Here is a 20,976-nt window from a genome sequence, read left to right on the forward strand (position 1 = left end):
GAGGGCTAGTGGTAGAAAGTAGGGTGAACATTGGGATTGGCCCTAAAAATGTTCCCCAGACTCCAGACACAACATGCTTTCCTATTTTCAACTTATCTGTCAGCTGTCACGTTAAAAGGAAACTCCAATAATAGACACAAGATGGCGCTGCGGGTGTATACCTGTAAATGCTTCTGAATATGCAAGATTCAACAGCTGCAGGGGTTCATGGGCAAAAAAACAGAGGATAGAAATATCTCATCTAAAAACTCAAGCAACTTGTTTTCCAAAAGGTCGTTAAATGATGCCAACAGTGTGAGAATGATGCACATCAGCTTGAAAAGAAAACCGACATTAGACTTAGAATTGGTTTGATGAAAAGTTTCTGTGGCTCCTAACTAATCAAATGCTTGTAAAATCAAAATCAATGAGAAAATAATAAAAAAAGAAACAAATCTTTTTTTTTTTCTCATTGATTTTACAAAAAAACAAGGCACATTATACATTCCAAAAGAACATTTTCATCAAAGAACACTGAGTGATCAATGAGTAAAACAAAACAAAGAAGATACACAGCGAAAAAGAAAGAAAAGGAATAAACAAACAAACAAAAAAATAAATTAATAAGTAAATAAATAAAAAAATAAACGCAAGTGATCAGTCAGGAATTAGGGTACAAAGATGCTAGGCTTTTTGATCCATGCAAGATTTAAAATATTTTTTGTCCTGAATTATTTTGTTTAGATTCATTTTCAAAAAGCGACATTTATGAATAAAAAATGTAGCAAATATAATTAAATTATTAATTCCAAAGTCTATTTTTTTGTCCTCCACTTGTAAACCAACTTTAATGCTTTCAAATGTAAGAATGGGAATGGTTTGATCATTCTAGGTTATCCAGTATTGGAAAGCCTCCCAAAAGATCTTGGTTAAGCTACAAGAGAAAAAAAGATGCTCTAAGGTTTCGATGTCTGTGTTACAAAAAGTACAATTATTCAAATCTAAATGAAACCTTTTATGTAAAAAAATCATTACATGGATAAACCTCATTCATTATTTTAAAATGAACTTCTTTAGCCTTAGGTGGAAGTGGAAAGGAGAGGTAACTCGTTCTAATTAAAAAACTAATAGTATAATGTTGAAACATATGTTTCCTACGGAGCCCCTCTGGTGACATTTGAAAAAAATAAAATAATGCGTGGCCACGCATTAATAACTCGTGGCCACGAGATAATTAATGCGTGGCCACGAGATATTAACTCGTGGCCACGAGATATTAACTCGTGGTCGTGGCCACGAGATATTAACTCGTGGCCACGAGATATTAACTTGTGGCCATGCATTATTTTGAAAAAAAATAAAATAATGCGTGTCCACGCATTAATAACTCGTGGCCACGCATTAATAACTCGTGGCCACGACCACGAGTTAATATCTCGTGGCCACACATTGATTATCTCGTGGCCACGAGTTATTAATGCGTGGCCACGCATTATTTTATTTTTTTCAAATGTCACCAGAGGGGCTCCGTAGTTTCCTCTTCAAAGTTGAAGAGAAACACACCAAAGTAAAATTAGTTCTCAATAATTTATTATTGCATTTTTTATCTAAAAAAATACAACCATCGATAACTAAATAAGGCATTTGTGGACTAACCACAGAATAAGTCATCATGCCTTTCAGTTGGAGAATCATTGCTTGTGGAAAAAGAAACAAATCTACCTCCATAAGTGGCCCCCTGCGCGGGGCCCTCCGGCCGACAGGCGGCGCTGCCGCAGCGCCGGTGTGACTCCTCCCGGCCGGCAGGCGGCGCTGTCGCGGCTCAACCCGGCCAACAACATGTGTGAAGTCCTGCTCCGTCGCGGCGCTAGCCTGCTCTAGTGCACACTTTTCTGAGAAACATCCCGGTTTGGTGATTTTTCCAGCGTGAACCTCCAGCCCCAGCAGAGGCAGGTCGGGGTACGTAGCCCGGGGTTGGGGGGTCTCTTATCCGGGAAAAACGCTCTCATGTGGGGGTGAACCTTCTAGAACAGGTGCTACGCTGCATTAGCTCACATAAACATCCTCATCTGGGTTATTCTCCCACAGAAATTATGATTACACGCTTTAAATGTGTATATATCCGTATCAAGTTCCATCACAAGCAAGCAGCATGTTTATTGCTGTTTATAAGTCTTATAATATAACAAACGGTGTATCGGCGGTAACTGATGGAGCATCGTGGCTAAAGGCTGATTTATGGTTCCGCGTAGGCGTAGGGTACGCGGCGACGCACACCTTACGCCGGAGGCCTGCGTCGGTGTAACACGGAACCATAAATCAGCCTTAACTCCACAGCTGTGTTAAACTTACGGGGCTGGAAATCCTGGAAAGTGCTTGAATTTCAATGTTGTGTTTTCAAGGCTTGGAAAGTGCTTGCTTTTAGTTTAAGGGCGTGAAAGTGCTTGAAATTATAACTCTGTGTCTTTCACAAAATTGGGATCAGACTGTATAGTTTAGTTATTACAAGGAGAAATAAAATCAGTAAAATGAAACATAACTAGATGTTTACAGCACGATACATTGTACATAATTGTGATAAAAGCGGAAAAAATAATGAGTATATACAGGACTGTCTCAGAAAATTAGAATATTGTGATAAAGTTCTTTATTTTCTGTAATGCAATTTAAAAAAAAAAAAAAAAAAAAAAAAAAAAAAAAAAAAAAAAAAAAAAAATGTCATACATTCTGGATTCATTACAAATCAACTGAAATATTGCAAACCTTTTATTATTTTAATATTGCTGATTATGGCTTACAGTTTAAGATTAAGATTCCCAGAATATTCAAATTTTTTGAGATAGGATATTTGAGTTTTCTTAAGCTGTAAGCCATGATCAGCTATATTAAAATAATAAAAGGCTTGCAATATTTCAGTTGATTTGTAATGAATCCAGAATGTATGACATTTTGACATTACAGAAAATAAAGGACTTTATCACAATATTCTATTTTTCTGAGACAGTCCTGTATATTCCTGTAGATATTTTACCCCAGCGATAAGGTGCTTGAAGATTTTTGAAAATGACCCTTGAAAGTGCTTGAATTTGACCTTAAAAAATGTATATGAACCCTTTAGATAAACAGATTCTATTAATATTTATCACTGGTCATTTGTCTTTGATTGCAGTTGTAAGTTCTCAGCTCCAGTGTGGTTAAGGCAGGGTGATTAGTTGTGTGTTTGGGGGTTATCTCGAGTGAATGACGTGGGTTGTTTCCGTGTTTACTCCACGGTAGGTGTGTCCAGCAGCGCCGGGATCTTCTGCCACGAGCTCCTCCCTCCCCCAGGCTGCAGGACCCCAGGACCCCCGGGGGCGGCATGAGTCTGTTCGGGACCAGCTCCGGCTTTGGGACGGGCGGTACGGGCGTGTTCGGGAGCACGACCACGGACAGCCACAACCCCATGAAGGTAACGCCACCGGCTGGCCGGCACACCTGTGGTGCTCACCTGTGTGTCTGCCTGCACACACCTGTGTATTGTTTATTGTTTATTGGATGGATCCCCATTAGCTGCCGCCTTGGCGACCACTAATGTTCCTGGGGTCCATGAAGTAGATAAAATATTACATAAATGATAACATCTAGTGATGCACCGAAATGAAAATTTGTGGCTGAAACCGAAACCGAAAATAATAATAAACACTTGGCCGAATACCGAACAATACTGAACATGGTTCTTCACACTTTTTCATTTATTTTGCCAATTTTTTCACCATTGCATAAATCAGATACATTTGATTTAGGCATGCTTTTCAAAGAAAAACATCTTTTACAAAATTACAAGGTAGAAAATATTTATTGAACATAAAAAACTGAACATTTTTTAATTTCCCAGCATTATGTTGTTTTGGTTCCACCTCCTGGTGAATGTTGGTAAAATTCTTATGTGGTTACTTTTTGGTTGGCCAACGATTTATGTTTGTGGTGCAACCGGTACGGGAGCGGCCAGTCTATTTCCTTATATTACAACGCCGTTATTAATTGTTCGGTTTTTTCCCACTTATTCCACCGAACACTGAAAGTGTTTTTTTTTGCCATTTTCGGCCGAACCATTTCGGTTACCGAACAATCGGTGCATCACTAATAACATCTAAGACATAAATACATACAGTCATACATTCTTAGCATAACTACACTTACAATAAAAACAACAATAATACATGTACACACACATCAGTTATATATGCATAATATAATATATTAATAACACTATAATTATACTAATACACTATAATAGCACTAATAATACCATACATTAGTAATATATTTTCAGTCACTGCTATCATTATAATGATTCTACTAACTTCCATATCAATAATAAATTCCCAGTCATATGGTCGACAGCATTAAGTGAGCCATAAGTCGTTTTTTTAAAGTTAATTTGTTTTGTGAGCGAGATATGAGGAGGTAAATAGTTCCAGGACATTATTGAACAACAGATAACTGAGGGTTTGAGTAGATTAGTTCTGGGAGTTGGAGGTATCAGGTATCCAGAGCTGCATTTCTGGTGTAATGGTTATGTCTGTCTCTAGTATTTAGCAGGCATCAGAATCTTCCGCGGATCCGCGGAATTCCGCGGATTTTGGTCTCAGCAAACAACGGACTCGCATTTCCACGTACGGTGCGGGTCCCCGCGTACCCTACGCCGTAGGCTCTGCGTTGGTGCAACGCGGAACCATAAATCAGCCTTCAGTCGCGCTGTGAGCCTGAACCTGCAGCCCGTCAGCTCATCAGGAGGAGAGGTTATGGAGCGGGGCTGCCAGTTGTTCATTGCTGGTTCGTTTTGTTAACTTTGAGCTTTGTTGGTTGGTTTGTTAGTTTGCTGGTGGTTTTGTTCTGAACACTTTTCTCTGTTTCTCATTTTGCTGGGACGTCGGGTCCCTCCACCGAGACACAACTTTTGCGGTATGCGTTCATTGTTATGTCTAAAAATGATGCGCCGTGCCGACCCAATCAGAAACGGTACAGATATTTTGGGATTTTTTTATATATATAATATTATAAAAAAAATAAAGGAACCTTTGATCGGGTGGGCAGGATGCACGTTTGGGTGGGCACAGCCCACCCCTGCCCCAAAACCAGCCTGGAGTTCCAGTAACAGAGGTCCGACGGGAGGATTAGAGTGAGATGGGGCAGTCTCAAACGATTTAAAATATTGCACAGTGTATGCCCAGCTTTACAGGTATGGGACACCATGTGAGCTGGCTCCATATTGTTATTGTTTTTGATGTCGCATTTATGACTTCACACAGTACACGCGCTGGGTGACGCCTCCGCTCCGACGTCGTTGCTACGGCAACCCGTCAGATCAGTCAATGATGTGGCCCAGTCTGAACAGAGCCAGATCCGATATGGACACTTGCTAAAAACAGTGTGGACAGTCAGCCCTGAAAATCGGATATGAGAAGGAATCAGATATGAATCAGATTTGCCTGCAGTCTGAACGCGGCCTCAGTGTTCCCTGACACTTGACATGACTGTCAGGGAATCTTGTCATGGATGAGGTGCCATTGTTGTTCAACCGTTTACATTTTTATTCGATAAAAAGCAAACTCAACCAGCTCGAGTATGGGAGACAGACTTGGTCATTCAAGATCTTTGCCTCAACTTTATTTGTGCTGTCATCCACTTTGCAATCGAAATGGAACACTGTATTATTCATTCTGCTATTTTGTATCAATAGTCATATTACTCTGTTCAACGCACCTTCTAGATAGATAGATAGATTTATTTATAGTACCCTTGGGTAAATTTGGTTCAGTGAGTGCCTCCTCATACAATACAATCTAAAACCATACACTCAACAACACAGGATAATATAAAGTAACAACAGTGCTTTGGCTAAAAGAACAAAGAACAAAAAGGACGGCTCCAAGATAAGAATCAAGATAAGTTAAAACATCAGTAGATAAAAACACTAAAATATTCAAACCAAGCAAAAGGATAAAAAATGTGCCTTTTCATAAAAACGAGAGACCAGGGTCTGGTGGTCTCAAAGGAGCTTTGAGACCACCAGAATGCACCATTTTGAGTCTATTTTTCAAAGAGGGTTCGGGCGCGTTGCGCCCTCACTCGTCCGTGTCGAGAATTTTCCTCTTTTTTTAGGAAAAGCTGTTCTGATGCCTGATTTAGTAATTGTTTGAAGAAATATTCAAGTGTCTCATTGAATATGATGTTTTTCGAAAAAGCATCAGGATGTGGTAGCTTAGTTTAACTTCAACTGTGAACCAGGAAAGTCGGGAGCAGATCAGCTGTATTTGTACGTGTTGAGCAGTGAAGTGCCAGTCTAGCCGCTCTCTTTTGAACCAGTTGCAATTTATGTATTTCTGTCTTTGCTGCTGCAGACCATATAACGGAGCAGAATTGCAGATGACAGAAAACCAAGGACTGTATTACCTGACTAATCATAGAGGATGACAAATGTACCTGTGGTGCTCACCTGTGTGCCCCCCCCTCCTGCAGGATGTGGAGGTGACGTCCCCCCCAGACGACAGCATTAGCTGCATGGCCTTCAGCCCTCCCACCATGCCGGGGAACTTCCTCATCGCAGGCTCCTGGGCTAATGATGTGAGTTCCTTATTTAGTTTGGTTGTTCACCTCAGAGCCATTTGATTGAAATATGTGGTTGGTATTGTATTGATTAGGGGTGTAACAATATATCGTGCCACAAAATTTCACAAAACAAAAACGTCACGATACGTGTCGTGGAGATGACAAACTGTATCGGATATTGGATTATTAATATTAATAGCCTATATTGTGTTGACTAGTAACGCGCAGTGTATTGGTGCCGACCGCGCCTCGACCCGCGGACCAAAATCTTCCTCCGCTCAGAAGAAACTAGTACCGCTTTGGTCCCGATCACGGGACTCTTGCAGGGTTTTGAGCTCTGAACTTTTACTTATGTAAGGCTGGTGTAGAGTTAAGCCTTACCTTATTAAATTAAACCTTTTTGGGGTGGTGAGTAGGATAAACACGGGGAAACTTCTGCTGAGTTCCAGTGTACTTTAATGTCCCTCAACAGTGTAGGATTTTAGAACATCAACACAGCAGCTAGTGCTGTATCACTCCGCCCAATCTAAAACAGACTAATCACTACAGATAAACTGACTAGTGTAATTATAGTCCCTGATTTACATCAGAATATAAAGAATAGATTTATAAAATAATCAACCCTGAATTACCAAAATAACCTTCTTAACAAAAATAAATCTCCTCTTACACTTATAAGGTGAGCATGAATCAATCTTTTTATGATGTAAAATTGTATGTATTTATTTATTTAATTTTAGTTGTTAAATTTCTGGAAAAGAAAAAAGTCAAATCATACATGAGAGAAACTTCAGTTTGTGGCTATATATTTGTACTTGTATGAAACTGAAGATCATAATGCATACCTGACATTGACTTTTAGTTCAGTTTGTGGAAAATGGTTGGCCTGGCTTTCTCTTTAAAACTTAAACAGTTATAAAGCATTACAAACTGTAACAATAGGGCAAACGTACAGCATTGTTTTGTATTTTGTGTCTTTCAAATAAAAGACCATTTTTTCCAGTCATATGTTCCTCATTCAAGGTTGTTAAAAAAATACTGCTAGAATATCGTATTGTGAGCTTAGTGTATCGTTACACCCCTAGTATTGATATAAGCAGGTTCTTACTTGGTTTTTATCTGCGTGTTACACTGTTTCTTGTGGAAGTTGTTGTAGCATCCTCGTATGTCTCTTTAGAATAACTTGTAACTCTGTACCGTGTGATTCCAGGTCCGGTGTTGGGAGGTGCAGGACAACGGACAGACCGTCCCCAAAGCCCAGCAGATGCACACCGGTCCCGTGTTGGACGTCTGCTGGAGTGATGTGGGTTTCACCCGTCAAAGCCATGCTAACTGTTACATTGACTTATGTTGGATTGTAGAAAAGCTTCTGATGTGTTCTGCTTGTCCACCAGGACGGGAGTAAAGTCTTCACTGCTTCATGTGACAAGACGGCCAAGATGTGGGATCTTAACAGCAACCAAGCAATGCAGATTGCACAGGTTGGAAAGTTTCCTTCTACCAGGTCAGCTGTGTCACTGTGACTGAAAGACAAGTTTCTCAAACCTTGAATTGTCTCTGCACAGCATGATGGCCCAATCAAAGCAATTCACTGGATAAAAGCCCCAAACTACAGCTGTATCATGACGGGCAGTTGGGATAAAACACTGAAGGTACGACACTCTCCTTAAATGCTTTGAAATACTTACATTTATGGTTTCTATTAGGGCTGCAACGGTTCAGGTAGCCCACGGTTTTGCTTCAGTTTCAGTTTGTGTTATGTGCATAAAGAGAGCTTTTTTTTTCCAAATTATCTGTTTATTTTACTTGTCACTTTTCAAAATGTAAATTACCATTAATTCTTTTAAAGGAGCATGAGGCAGGATTGACGCAGGATTTATGAAAAAAATGCGTATATGTTTTAATTCTTCTAGTAATAATGTCAGATGAAGCGTTCCAAACCAAAAAGAATGAGTCCTCTAGGGTATCTCTCCGTTGCCTTGAACAGGCTGTGTGCTGCAAAATGCGCTGCAATTGTGACCGGAATTTCCCGCGCTGTCCTGCGGATGTGACGTCAAATGACGCTGCATGCAAGGACTCCGTGACCCTTGGGGTGTCCGCCGGGGTGGCCCCGGGGGGGGGTGGGGCTGGGTCTGGGGATCGGGCCTCCCCTGGCCGGGGGGTTTACGGGCGGACGTGGCGGCGGGGTGGCACCATTCCCAGGTGTCTATGTCTTATGTTGTCAGTATGAATGGGGGGATGTTGGACCGTTTCCCCCTCCGTCTGGGGGCGCCGGGGGCGCCCGTGGAGGTACGGTGGGGGCCTGGCCCGGCTCGGAGGGCCGGTCCCCGTCTACTGGATGGCCGGTGGGGGAACGTGGGTGTCTTACCAGGGCAGGCTCTGCTGGTCCTGCTTCCTGGCTTCGGCCTCTGCTCCCCCTCCTTCCCCCCTACACGAAAAAAAAAAAAATGACGCTGAATGCACGTTCTCCCCGTTCTCCCGTGCCGGCTTCGCTGTTGGCTGCAGTACCCCCAACGGCCGTCGTGGCGAACGGTGGCGCTAGAGAGTCTCATTTCTTAAAAGGAGCCTCATGCTCCTTTAAGTCAACAGCCTCTTAATCTTGACAACTCAGTACAGTTAGTACAGTACACACTATACTAAATACAATAGTATAACATATCTTTAAGAAACTATTTCAAATGTAAAACAGTCACTGAACACAACACTTTTAAATGTTAAACTGCCTTTTATTCCTTGACTACCTGTATACACTGTACAGTAGTATAGAATATGTATAAATATGATAACGTTGTTGAAATGTGTGCGGAGGCACAACATCACGTGGGTGGAGTGATCATTAGGTGATGAAAGCCCAGATCTCCCACCACCGAAAAGGGCTGCAAATCTTTAGTAATGAACCTCCCACTGCACGGGTTATTTCTAGTGTTTATCTGAAGTGGAACTATCGGTCTGTGGAAAGCATCTCCATAGACCGTTGTGGTGTTACCTTATCGAGTCGCTCGACTGTCCTGCGTGCAGAAAGCGTTACATCAGGGTGATGATGCTCATATTGCTCGTGTTTCCTTTTCACGTATGGGACGTGTTTCAAGCAACGTTTACAGACAGTACAAGTTCTGTTAACTGTTTTCACTCCATCGTTGTTGTATCAACAGCGAAACCGAAATGATGCCACACCGGAGATTTGAATGAAGCCGGTGCTTCTTCAAACTTTTGTCTCTCAACCCCCCCCGCTAGTGCTCGCCATGACTCCGTTGTTTTCCGTGTCTGTTGTGTGTGAGGGGGAGTGGGTGGAGCTACAACAGTGACTGGGCTTCTCTGCAGCAGCTGACAGGCACACGCAAACATACAGTGACTACGTTTACATGCAGTCAAAATTTGGGTTATTGCTAATATTCCGGTTACTGAAACATTGGGAATATTCCGTTTCCATGGTAATTAATCATTCAGGATATCTGGATCAAACCAGTGACGCACGGAGAACGTCATGATGCAATTCCCGTAATTTCCACTTCTTCTTCCTGTATCCAAATTCAAAACAAATGCTGCTTCACACAACTTTTCTCTCTCCTTCTTGTAAATCTTCTATCCCGGTACTTTCTACCGTCTACAAATGCAGAAATGTTCATATCCTTCATTACATTTATGAAGTGATTAGTCTCCTCCTGGTCTTGTGTTTCTCCGTGTTTATAAGAACTTCCTGGACTCAAAAGACCAGGATTCCTTGTGAACAGAGCATGTGCAGAAAACAAGTTCCTGTTCCGTTTGATGGGGATATTCCGTTTGGCGTTTACATGACCCAATATTCAGGTTTTAAAAGGAGTAACCCAGGGCTCATATTGGGGTTGTTATAAACCCGAATATGAGCAAATTCTGGTTATTCAAAGGTTATTGGTGTTTACATGGCCGTGCAAATTCGGGTTATTGCCAATATTCAGGTTTTAAAAGGGTTATTGATGCATGGAAACGCACTCACAGTGGGTTGTAAAGCATTAATGCAAAACAGAAAATCCGCAGCACACAAGGGCGTATTGAATCGTGCAGAGCGATCCGAACGGTTGGGTTTTATACCGAGAACCGTTGCATCCCTAGTTTCTATTAGAGCATTAACCTAGGGAGGTTTCCCAATGAATCCTTTTGGTTGACAGAGATAGAATTCTGCTTCCCGCCGTGGCAGTTTTAGATGGACATTTGGATGTAATCTGAGTCCCTTTACCTGTCCAATGTTGTCAAATAATGTTTTACTGGAAAGCCTAAACGGTTATCTGTTTTTTCTGAAGTTCTGGGACACCCGTTCGCCCAACCCCATGATGTCGCTGCAGATGCCGGAGCGGTGCTACTGCGCAGACGTTGTAAGTATGAATGAACTCTGAGAGGGTTTTCAGTAATACTGTTGGGATAACTAATAGGGCTGGGGATCCATTCAAATGTCAAGAATTGATTCGATTCCGATTCTTAAGATTCAGAATCGATTATCACGATTTGATTCGATCTGATTCGATATTGATTTGGCTTAGTGTTATTTTAAATGTTTTTTTAGCTGTTGCCTGAATTATATGACTGTAAAATAACTAGTGAAATAATAATTTCACAATAATTATTGTGAAATAACTAAGGAATAAATAATTCAAACAGGCCTTAAAGTGCAAAAAAAGTATACGCAGTAAACAAATCATTTTAGCTTATCTAATTTATTCTGTCACCACGCACACATTGCCATGAAGCACCTGGCATTTTTCAGAAGTGTCATGACAAACTGTGTGTCCGACTACTGGAATTAAAGTTCACAGGGCGAAAATGTAATTAAAGAAAAAAAAAAAAAAAAATCGATCTTTAGACACAAATCGATTTTTAGGAATTAATATGAGAATCGATTTAGAATCGGAAAATCGATTTTTTTCAACACAGGCCTAATAACTAACCTGTCCCCCCCCCCCCCGTCTCTGCAGGTGTACCCCATGGCCGTGGTGGCCACCGCTGAGAGAGGCCTCATCGTGTACCAGCTGGAGAACCAGCCGTCAGAGTTCCGCAGGATAGACTCCCCTCTCAAGCATCAGGCACGTTTCTATCAGCAACCATTTACACCTTTTCTTTGTCTTCTCCCATGTTTCACAAGTTACGTTGCATCTTTTCTTGTCCCACATCTTGTTTTACTTTTTAAAAGTAAACATGAACTATTTAATCCTGTTTATTCTAGAACAGGGGTCGGCAACCCAAAATGTTGAAAGAGCCATATTGGACCAAAAACACACAAAAATAATATGTCTGGAGCCGCAAAAAATGCCAAATACACTGCGTAATTCTGGTCCTATTCTTCTGTTGCAGCATCGCTGTGTTGCCATATTCAAGGACAAGCAGAACAAACCCACAGGTTTTGCGCTGGGAAGCATTGAGGGCCGAGTGGCCATCCACTACATCAATCCTCCCAATCCGTGAGTGCAGACGGCGTTCTGCTGCTCAGACACATGAACTCATCCTGGATCTGTCTGGGCCTGCAGCATAAATGATGCGCTCAAATGTTTCCTTATCGTCCACAGAGCCAAAGATAACTTCACCTTCAAGTGCCACCGGTCCAACGGGACCAACACCACCACTCCCCAGGACATCTACGCCGTGAGTTGCTCAGCCAGGCACAATCAAGGAAACGTGTACAGTAATCCCTGGTTTTCCCGGGGTTACGTTCCAAAAAGAACCAGTGATAGGTGAAATCCGCGAAGTAGCAACCTTTTTTTTTTTTTTTTTTTTTTTACAATTATACAAGGCTTCAAATTGCAGAGACCAGCCCCACGCGACCAGATTAATTGGATTTGAATGGGAGAAAATGAAAAATGATTATGAAAGAAATACAATAAGTACAGTAGGACAAATAGTGACTGGCGTGTATTTCCCTGCTCTTCTGATGCTGCTGCATCCTGACTCGCTCTGTAGCGGCTTTTTCTCCTAAAACCGTGGTGCAGGTGTGTTTTTTCCAGAGAAGAAAATAGTTATGGATTCTTATAAACCGACATGCCACCATGGATTATATCTGAGACTGTAATGAACGATTCATCAAAGGGTCCCGTTCTTGAGCTGCTGCTGAAGCTCATTGGCCGTTCTCAGCTTGTTGCTAAGCAACCAACGTTATTACACATACAGGCGGTGCGTCCGAAATGCCATACTAAAAAGTATATACTAAAAAGTATACTTAAGTTCGGCACACTTTTGAGTAAATATCAGTAGTGTGCATTAATTTGGACGTACTATTAAGAGCGCACACGTCACTCCCTGTCGTTGGGAAGTGACATGTCACAGCAGCAGTAGCAGCTGTTACCATGGTAACAGCAGCGGTAACAGCAGCGGTAGCAGCGATCCGCTCCGCTATTTCCTGTTTATCCTTGCCGAAACAAGATGACATTATATAATATTATTATATACGACTATTCTAATATTAATATTATATAATAATAGTATTATACTTAATATTATACTTATGACATATACGTATCACTTAGCAACCAAACACCGCTGCATTGCATTGTGGGAAGTTTCTGGTCGGCTAGTGTCCATCAATCCACACTAATAAATTTCTCCAGAATGAGTATGGATAGTACATACTATTGAGTACGTACTAATGTTTTGGATGCACTAAAAAATCTTGCATACTCATTAGGGTGGAAGTATGGAATTTCGGACACAGCCAGGAAGTGAAGAAGCGGGAGACTGTTTAGCCAATCAGAACGCAGAACACGATGCACAATGCAAATCGGTGAAGCAGCGAGACGTGAAAGGTGAACCGCGTTGTAGCGAGGGATTACTGTATTCTTTGTTCCTGAGTTCAGGAATAATGTGGTTTTACTGGTGTAATTGGACCTGGGTAGTTAGTTAATCCTTCCTAAGATCCATCCATCCACCTCCACTTACCTGTGTTTATATTCCACATGTGTTTACTGCTGTGGTCCGTCTGGTGTTCCATCTCCCACCGTTGGGTTCTCGTCTCCAGGTTAACGCCATCTCCTTCCACCCCGTCCACGGCACGCTGGCTACCGTGGGCTCAGACGGCCGCTTCAGTTTCTGGGACAAGGACGCGCGCACCAAGCTGAAGACGTCGGAGCAGCTGGACCAGCCCATCACCGCCTGCTGCTTCAACCAGAACGGGAACATCTTTGCATACGCATCCAGTTACGACTGGTCCAAGGTACGAGGCGTAAACTCACACACTCCTCCCGAACGTTTCACCGCTCTGGTTCTTCTCTGTTTGATTCTGACCCCTGCGTCCCCTCAGGGCCACGAGTACTACAACCCCCAGAAGAAGAACTACATCTTCCTGAGGAACGCAGCCGAGGAGCTCAAGCCCCGGAACAAGAAATGGTGAGAGCAGGGCAGCCGGCGTCCGTCTGTGTGGGAGCGGCCGCAGACACTAGAGTGACGTGTTGAAGGCTCATGAGTGATGCGTAAAAGATAACTTTGACTTTACAATGGAGGATGAAGGCCCAGTCCCAATCCCCCCCTAGTCCTACTTTTCAGTCCTACCCCTAAATTTTGCGCTTTCCCATGAGGGTAGTGGTGTCCCAATTCCTCTTTTCAGCTAGGAGTAGTGGAGAAAACTAGTGTAGTGGCTATGAATCTGTCCCTACGGATCGAGGGCCACTTGCTGACCTAGGGCCAGAAAAATTTCCCAGAATGCTTTTCGTCGTCATTTGCGGACTGAATAAAAAAAAAAAAAAAACATGGCGGGCATTACTTATTTTTTAGTGAATAAAATCAATATTTTGAGTTAGTTTCTGCATAAAAATGCGTTTTGATTACATTTCTAGCGAGAAATATATATTTTACTTTCATAATATTCACTCAGTGAATGTACATAATCACTCGCTTACCCGTTGTTGCGAAGATCTCGCCAGAATAAAGGCTGATTTATGGTTCCGCGTTACACCAACGAAGAGCCTACGGCGTAGGTTACGCGGCGACGCGCACCGTACGCCGTACCCTACGCCGTAGGCTCTGCGTCGATTTAACGCAGAACCATAAATCAGCTCCCGAGCCGGCAATATTAAAATAATAAAAGGCTTGCAATATTTCAGTTGATTTGTAATGAATCCAGAATGTATGACATTTTTGTTTTTGTAATTGCATTACAGAAAATCACAATATTCTAATTTTCTGAGACAGTCCTGTATAACTTTGAAGCTATTTATTGAATGAAGGAAGTTAGATTTGGAACTGTAATCAGTGAATCAAAGTTAAAAGCTGCTCTTTGCGGGTTGACTGGTGATTCCTCCCCTTCCAGAACTAAACCCAGAATCAAAGCTTGTGAGGTTGGTACTGACTGCTTCCTCCTGTCTCCAGATTCTCCGGGAGTGGCCTGGCGGGGGAACGGCGGGAGTCCTGCTGCTTCAGTATGTTTGTGTGTGTGAGCTCCAGACAGACCCCCGACCCCTGGACCAACGCCGCGGCGCCGCGTTACCCTACAGGGCCCAACGCCGGGGCCCACCCCACCGCTGCTCACCACAGCTGCATGACGCTTGATCTGACGGGTCAACGCAGACGGGACGGCCTTGATCTGCCATCGTGTTTGGAAGATTCTCACATTTCTAGCTCTCTTTGTTGTTTTTCATCTTTTTTTATACACCTTTCCAAAGGTTTGCTGTCTTTCTGTTTCTGTTCTCCAAGGTATAATTCCATTAAAGACAAGGGATATCATTTAAAAGTTCCTAGCTGTGAACATGTTTATTCCACCTGAGAAGAGTCTGCTGTATAGCCGTCTCCCCGGGGGGGGGGGGGGGGGTGTCCCACTGTACTCTGTACTCTGTACTCTGTACTGTGTACTCTGTACTGTGCATGCAATAACATCACCTACAAACAGCTGTCCATCTCCATGTCAGTCTCTGACCGGTCCAACATAAATGTAAACTTTGAACCAACATCTGCTTCACTGACCTCTGCAGTTTGTCTGAGTTGATGAAAGTATCAAAGTTGACCACAAGGTGGAGCAGTTTGCTCAGCATCGTTCATGCGGGCAGGTGGGGCAGGTGAGACTCCACCAGTCCTGGTGGGGGTGTCCAGTAGGAATGGGTGATATTTTACCGTTCACGATAAACCGTAAAAAAAATTCCCCACGGTAAGAATTTGTCATCTCGCAGTAAAAACGATAAACTCCTGTTGATTACGTTTTTGTGTAATTTGTGACTGCCTGGCAGCCTCTCGCTTTTTTCAGCAGGCAGTTACGCAGCAGTGAGCAAAAGTATAGCACCTTTGACCGTGAGCTACTTGGGGCCTGATTTACTAAAGGTTTGCGTGTGTTAAAACGTGTGCAAACTTGACAGCACCCGCAAACCAATGTGCAAGCTGATCTACTAACAGATGCAAAGACGACTGCGCCTCTCAAATGAGCAAAATAGCACACGCTATTCATTTAGTACTTTTGCCCTGATGAATAATCAATATGGGGCGTACCCGGCAGAAATCACTAAATACTGGGAGGGGAAGATGCAAATTGCTCCATTTACCACGCGCAATGAGATTTACCAAGCCTGAAAGTAGTTGCGCGTATTGTGATTGAGTCTGTATTTAATACGTTCGAAAGGAAGGTGCTAATCTGCTGCTGCCGTTATTGTGGCAAGGAGGAGACATCCAAAATCAAAGAATATGCAGAGAGAGTCTTTGTTCTGCTGCATGCTATTTTAGAAATGGTTGCACACGTTTTATTAAAGGCCACTTTTTCTTTAGTTCTTCGCCTTATATCTTGCCACCTTCTTTTAACCTCATCTGCCGTTCTTTTTGTCTTACCAACTGCATTTATTCTATTGCAGATTTTTTCCCATATTGCGTTTCTTTTGGTAATGTTTAAATTTCTTTGCTGTAGTTCATGAATGTGTTTATTTGCCTCTTCCACTAATATCTCTAACTCCAACTCGTCAAATTTTATTTTGCGCTTGCGACTATCCTGCTTTCAATTCAATTCAATTCAATTCAATTTTATTTATATAGCGTCTAATACAACAGAGTTGTCTCTAGACGCTTTCCAGAGACCCATACCCAGAACATGACCCCCGAGCAGTTATTACATAAACAATGGCAGGTAAAAACTCCCCTTTAGGAGGGAAGAAACCTTGAGCAGGACCAGGCTCATCAGGGGGGGACCCTCCTGCCGAGGGCCAGACTGGTGGGTCAGGGACGGCAACAGCACAGCAGGCAGGTGGAAGCAGCAACGGGATGACCGGGGGTGGGGACCGCAGGCCAGCACGCAGCTCCCGAAGCTCCGGCCCAATCAGCAAGTCCCAGGTTGGGGTGCAGGGTCAGGAAAAGACTTGTGCTCCGTAATGCAAGCTACAGCCACCCACGACCACCTGCAGGACAAAAGAGAGAAAAGGGAGGAGAAGGGGGGGCCAGCAACGGGATGACCAGGGGTGGGGACCGCAGGCCAGCACGCAGCTCCCGAAGCTCCGGCCCAATCAGCAAGTCCCAGGTTGGGGTGCAGGGTCGGGGAAAGACTTGTGCTCCGTAATGCAAGCTACAAGCCACCCACGACCACCTGCAGGTTCCGGTGTCCGGCAAAGGATGCTGCAACATGGACAAAAGAGAGAAAAGGGAGGAGAAGGGGGGGCCAGCACAAGAAACTACAGGAGCGACTCTGACACACTAAAGTTTACACTACCTAGAGATTTACCAACACCAGCTAGAGGTTTACTAAACACTAACTATAGGCTTTACTAAACAGAAATGTTTTAAGTTTAGTTTTAAAGGTGGAGGTGGTGTCAGCCTCCTTAACCCAGATTGGAAGTTGGTTCCATAGTAGTGGTGCCTGATAGCAGAACGCCCGCCCTCCAAATCTACATTTAGATACTCTAGGAACTACGAGTAAACCTGCACTCTGAAAACGGAGAGCTCTGACAGGAACATAAGGCACTATCAGGTCTTGCAAATAATGCGGAGCTAAGCCGTTTTGGGCTTTATACGCAAGTAATAAAATTTTAAATTGGATTCTGAATTTTACGGGTAACCAATGGAGCGACGCTAACACTGGAGAGACGTGGTCTCTCCTGCTAATTCCTGTCAGTACTCGTGCTGCTGCATTTTGGATCAGCTGGAGCCTATTCAGCAAATTAGACTTTCCATCCAGACTCTCCATGGCGCAAACCGTAAGACACGCAACACCTCATTTAAATACTGATGTTTGCACCTGTTATCAATTGCGCAAGCATTCTTAGTTGATCACCCACAAACCACATAACAACAGCACGCGCAAACTTTTTCAGTACACACGCAATTTAGTACTCTTTATTTAGGATCTTAGTAAATCAGGCCCTTGGTGTTTACCTGGCTGTCCGACATTTTCATTCCATGCTGGAGGGGCGCCATTTCACAGTTTTTGTGGACCACAAGCCGCTTACCTTTGCCATGTCTAAAATCACTGAGCCATGGTCTGGTAGGCAGCAGCAACTTACATTTAGACTTACATTTCCCACTTCACGACGGACATCAAACACGTGGCAGGGAAGAGCAGCCACGTCGCTGACGCATGGTTGCAGGAACAGTCTGATTTATGATTCATGATTCTGCGTTAAATCCCCGCACAACGGGAAGGAAAGAAAGAAGGATAAATTCCTGTTGATGACGTGTTTGTGTAACAAAATTCCCAGTTTAGAGGTTCCCAGTTTAGAGGAGGTTCCCAGTTTAGAGGAGGTTCCCAGTTTAGAGGAGGTTCCCAGTTTAGAGAAAGTTCCCAGTTTAGAGGAGGTTCCCAGTTTAGAGGTTCCCAGTTTAGAGGTTCCCAGTTTAGAGGAGGTTCCCAGTTTAGAGGAGGTTCTCAGTTTAGAGGTTCCCAGTTTAGAGGAGGTTCCCAGTTTAGAGGAGGTTCCCAGTTTAGAGGTTCCCAGTTTAGAGGAGGTTCCCAGTTTAGAGGAGGTTCCCAGTCTAGAGGAGGTTCCCAGTTTGGAGGTTCCCAGTCTAGAGGAGGTTCCCAGTTTAGAGGAGGTTCCCAGTTTGGAGGTTCCCAGTCTAGAGGAGGTTCCCAGTTTAGAGGAGGTTCCCAGTTTGGAGGTTCCCAGTCTAGAGGAGGTTCCCAGTTTAGAGGTTCCCAGTTTAGAGAAAGTTCCCAGTTTAGAGGAGGTTCCCAGTTTAGAGGAGGTTCCCAGTTTAGAGGAGGTTCCCAGTTTAGAGGAGGTTCCCAGTTTAGAGGTTCCCAGTTTAGAGGAGGTTCCCAGTTTAGAGGTTCCCAGTTTAGAGGAGGTTCCCAGTTTAGAGGTTCCCAGTTTAGAGGAGGTTCCCAGTTTAGAGGAGGTTCCCAGTTTAGAGGAGGTTCCCAGTTTAGAGGTTCCCAGTTTAGAGGAGGTTCCCAGTTTAGAGGAGGTTCCCAGTTTAGAGGTTCCCAGTTTAGAGGAGGTTCCCAGTTTAGAGGAGGTTCCCAGTTTAGAGGTTCCCAGTTTAGAGGAGGTTCCCAGTTTAGAGGAGGTTCCCAGTTTAGAGGTTCCCAGTTTAGAGGAGGTTCCCAGTTTAGAGGTTCCCAGTTTAGAGGAGGTTCCCAGTTTAGAGGTTCCCAGTTTAGAGGTTCCCAGTTTAGAGGAGGTTCCCAGTTTAGAGGTTCCCAGTTTAGAGGAGGTTCCCAGTTTAGAGGAGGTTCCCAGTTTAGAGGAGGTTCCCAGTTTAGAGGTTCCCAGTTTAGAGGAGGTTCCCAGTTTAGAGGTTCCCAGTTTAGAGGAGGTTCCCAGTTTAGAGGTTCCCAGTTTAGAGGTTCCCAGTTTAGAGGAGGTTCCCAGTTTAGAGGTTCCCAGTTTAGAGGTTCCCAGTTTAGAGGTTCCCAGTTTAGAGGAGGTTCCCAGTTTAGAGGTTCCCAGTTTAGAGGTTCCCAGTTTAGAGGTTCCCAGTTTAGAGGTTCCCAGTTTAGAGGAGGTTCCCAGTTTAGAGGTTCCCAGTTTAGAGGAGGTTCCCAGTTTAGAGGAGGTTCCCAGTTTAGAGGTTCCCAGTTTAGAGGAGGTTCCCAGTTTAGAGGTTCCCAGTTTAGAGGTTCCCAGTTTAGAGGTTCCCAGTTTAGAGGTTCCCAGTTTAGAGGTTCCCAGTTTGGAGGAGGTTCCCAATTTAGAGGTTCCCAGTTTAGAGGTTCCCAGTTTAGAGGTTACCAGTTTAGAGGAAGTTCCCAGTTTAGAGGTTCCCAGTTTAGAGGTTCCCAGTTTAGAGGAAGTTCCCAGTTTAGAGGTTCCCAGTTCAGAGGTTCCCAGTTTAGAGGAGGTTCCCAGTTTAGAGGTTCCCAGTTTAGAGGAGGTTCCCAGTTTAGAGGAGGTTCCCAGTTTAGAGGTTCCCAGTTTAGAGGAGGTTCCCAGTTTAGAGGTTCCCAGTTTAGAGGAGGTTCCCAGTTTAATTCAATTCAATTCAATTTTATTTATATAGCGTCTAATACAACAGAGTTGTCTCTAGACGCTTTCCAGAGACCCATACCCAGAACATGACCCCCGAGCAGTTATTACATAAACAATGGCAGGTAAAAACTCCCCTAGTGGGAGAAAAACCTTAAGCCAAACAGTGGCAAGGAAAAACTCCCCTTTAGGAGGGAAGAAACCTTGAGCAGGACCAGGCTCATCAGGGGGGACCCTCCTGCCGAGGGCCAGACTGGTGGGTCAGGGACGGCAACAGCACAGCAGGCAGGTGGAAGCAGCAACGGGATGACCGGGGGTGGGGACCGCAGGCCAGCACGCAGCTCCCGAAGCTCCGGCCCAATCAGCAAGTCCCAGGTTGGGTTGCAGGGTCAGGAAAAGACTTGTGCTCCGTAATGCAAGCTACAAGCCACCCACGACCACCTGCAGAGAGAGAAAAGGGAGGAGAAGGGGGGCCAGCAACGGGATGACCAGGGGTGGGGACCGCAGGCCAGCACGCAGCTCCCGAAGCTCCGGCCCAATCAGCAAGTCCCAGGTTGGGTTGCAGGGTCAGGAAAAGACTTGTGCTCCGTAATGCAAGCTACAAGCCACCCACGACCACCTGCAGAGAGAGAAAAGGGAGGAGAAGGGGGGCCAGCAACGGGATGACCAGGGGTGGGGACCGCAGGCCAGCACGCAGCTCCCGAAGCTCCGGCCCAATCAGCAAGTCCCAGGTTGGGGTGCAGGGTCGGGGAAAGACTTGTGCTCCGTAATGCAAGCTACAAGCCACCCACGACCACCTGCAGGTTCCGGTGTCCGGCAAAGGATGCTGCAACATGGACAAAAGAGAGAAGAGGGAGGAGAAGGGGGGGCCAGCACAAGAAACCACAGGAGCGACTCTGACACACTAAAGTTTACACTACCTAGAGATTTACCAACACCAGCTAGAGGTTTACTAAACACTAACTATAGGCTTTACTAAACAGAAATGTTTTAAGTTTAGTTTTAAAGGTGGAGGTGGTGTCAGCCCCCTTAACCCAGATTGGAAGTTGGTTCCATAGTAGTGGTGCCTGATAGCAGAACG

At 44.1% G+C, this 20,976-nt stretch overlaps 1 protein-coding gene across 2 annotated transcripts; it reads left to right on the forward strand.

Moving 5' to 3' along the window:
* The first annotated feature begins 1,803 nt into the window (after nt 1–1,803).
* Nucleotides 1,804–15,253, forward strand: rae1 (ribonucleic acid export 1). Of its 2 annotated transcripts, XM_061728112.1 has the most exons (13): nt 1,804–1,938; nt 3,256–3,427; nt 6,481–6,585; nt 7,781–7,873; nt 7,965–8,051; nt 8,136–8,222; nt 10,848–10,919; nt 11,517–11,624; nt 11,893–11,999; nt 12,105–12,180; nt 13,547–13,741; nt 13,829–13,914; nt 14,893–15,253. In XM_061728112.1, coding segments are annotated over exons 2-13 (1,107 nt in total). In that variant the 5' UTR covers nt 1,804–1,938; nt 3,256–3,337; the 3' UTR covers nt 14,894–15,253. The 2 variants fall into 2 exon arrangements, with proteins under 2 accessions (XP_061584096.1, XP_061584095.1); XM_061728111.1 differs by lacking the exon at nt 14,893–15,253 and having other exon boundaries at nt 13,829–13,918.
* The last annotated feature ends 5,723 nt before the right edge of the window (nt 15,254–20,976 follow it).

Source organism: Cololabis saira, chromosome 8, assembly GCF_033807715.1.
Source record: "Cololabis saira isolate AMF1-May2022 chromosome 8, fColSai1.1, whole genome shotgun sequence".
NCBI lineage: Eukaryota > Metazoa > Chordata > Actinopteri > Beloniformes > Belonidae > Cololabis > Cololabis saira.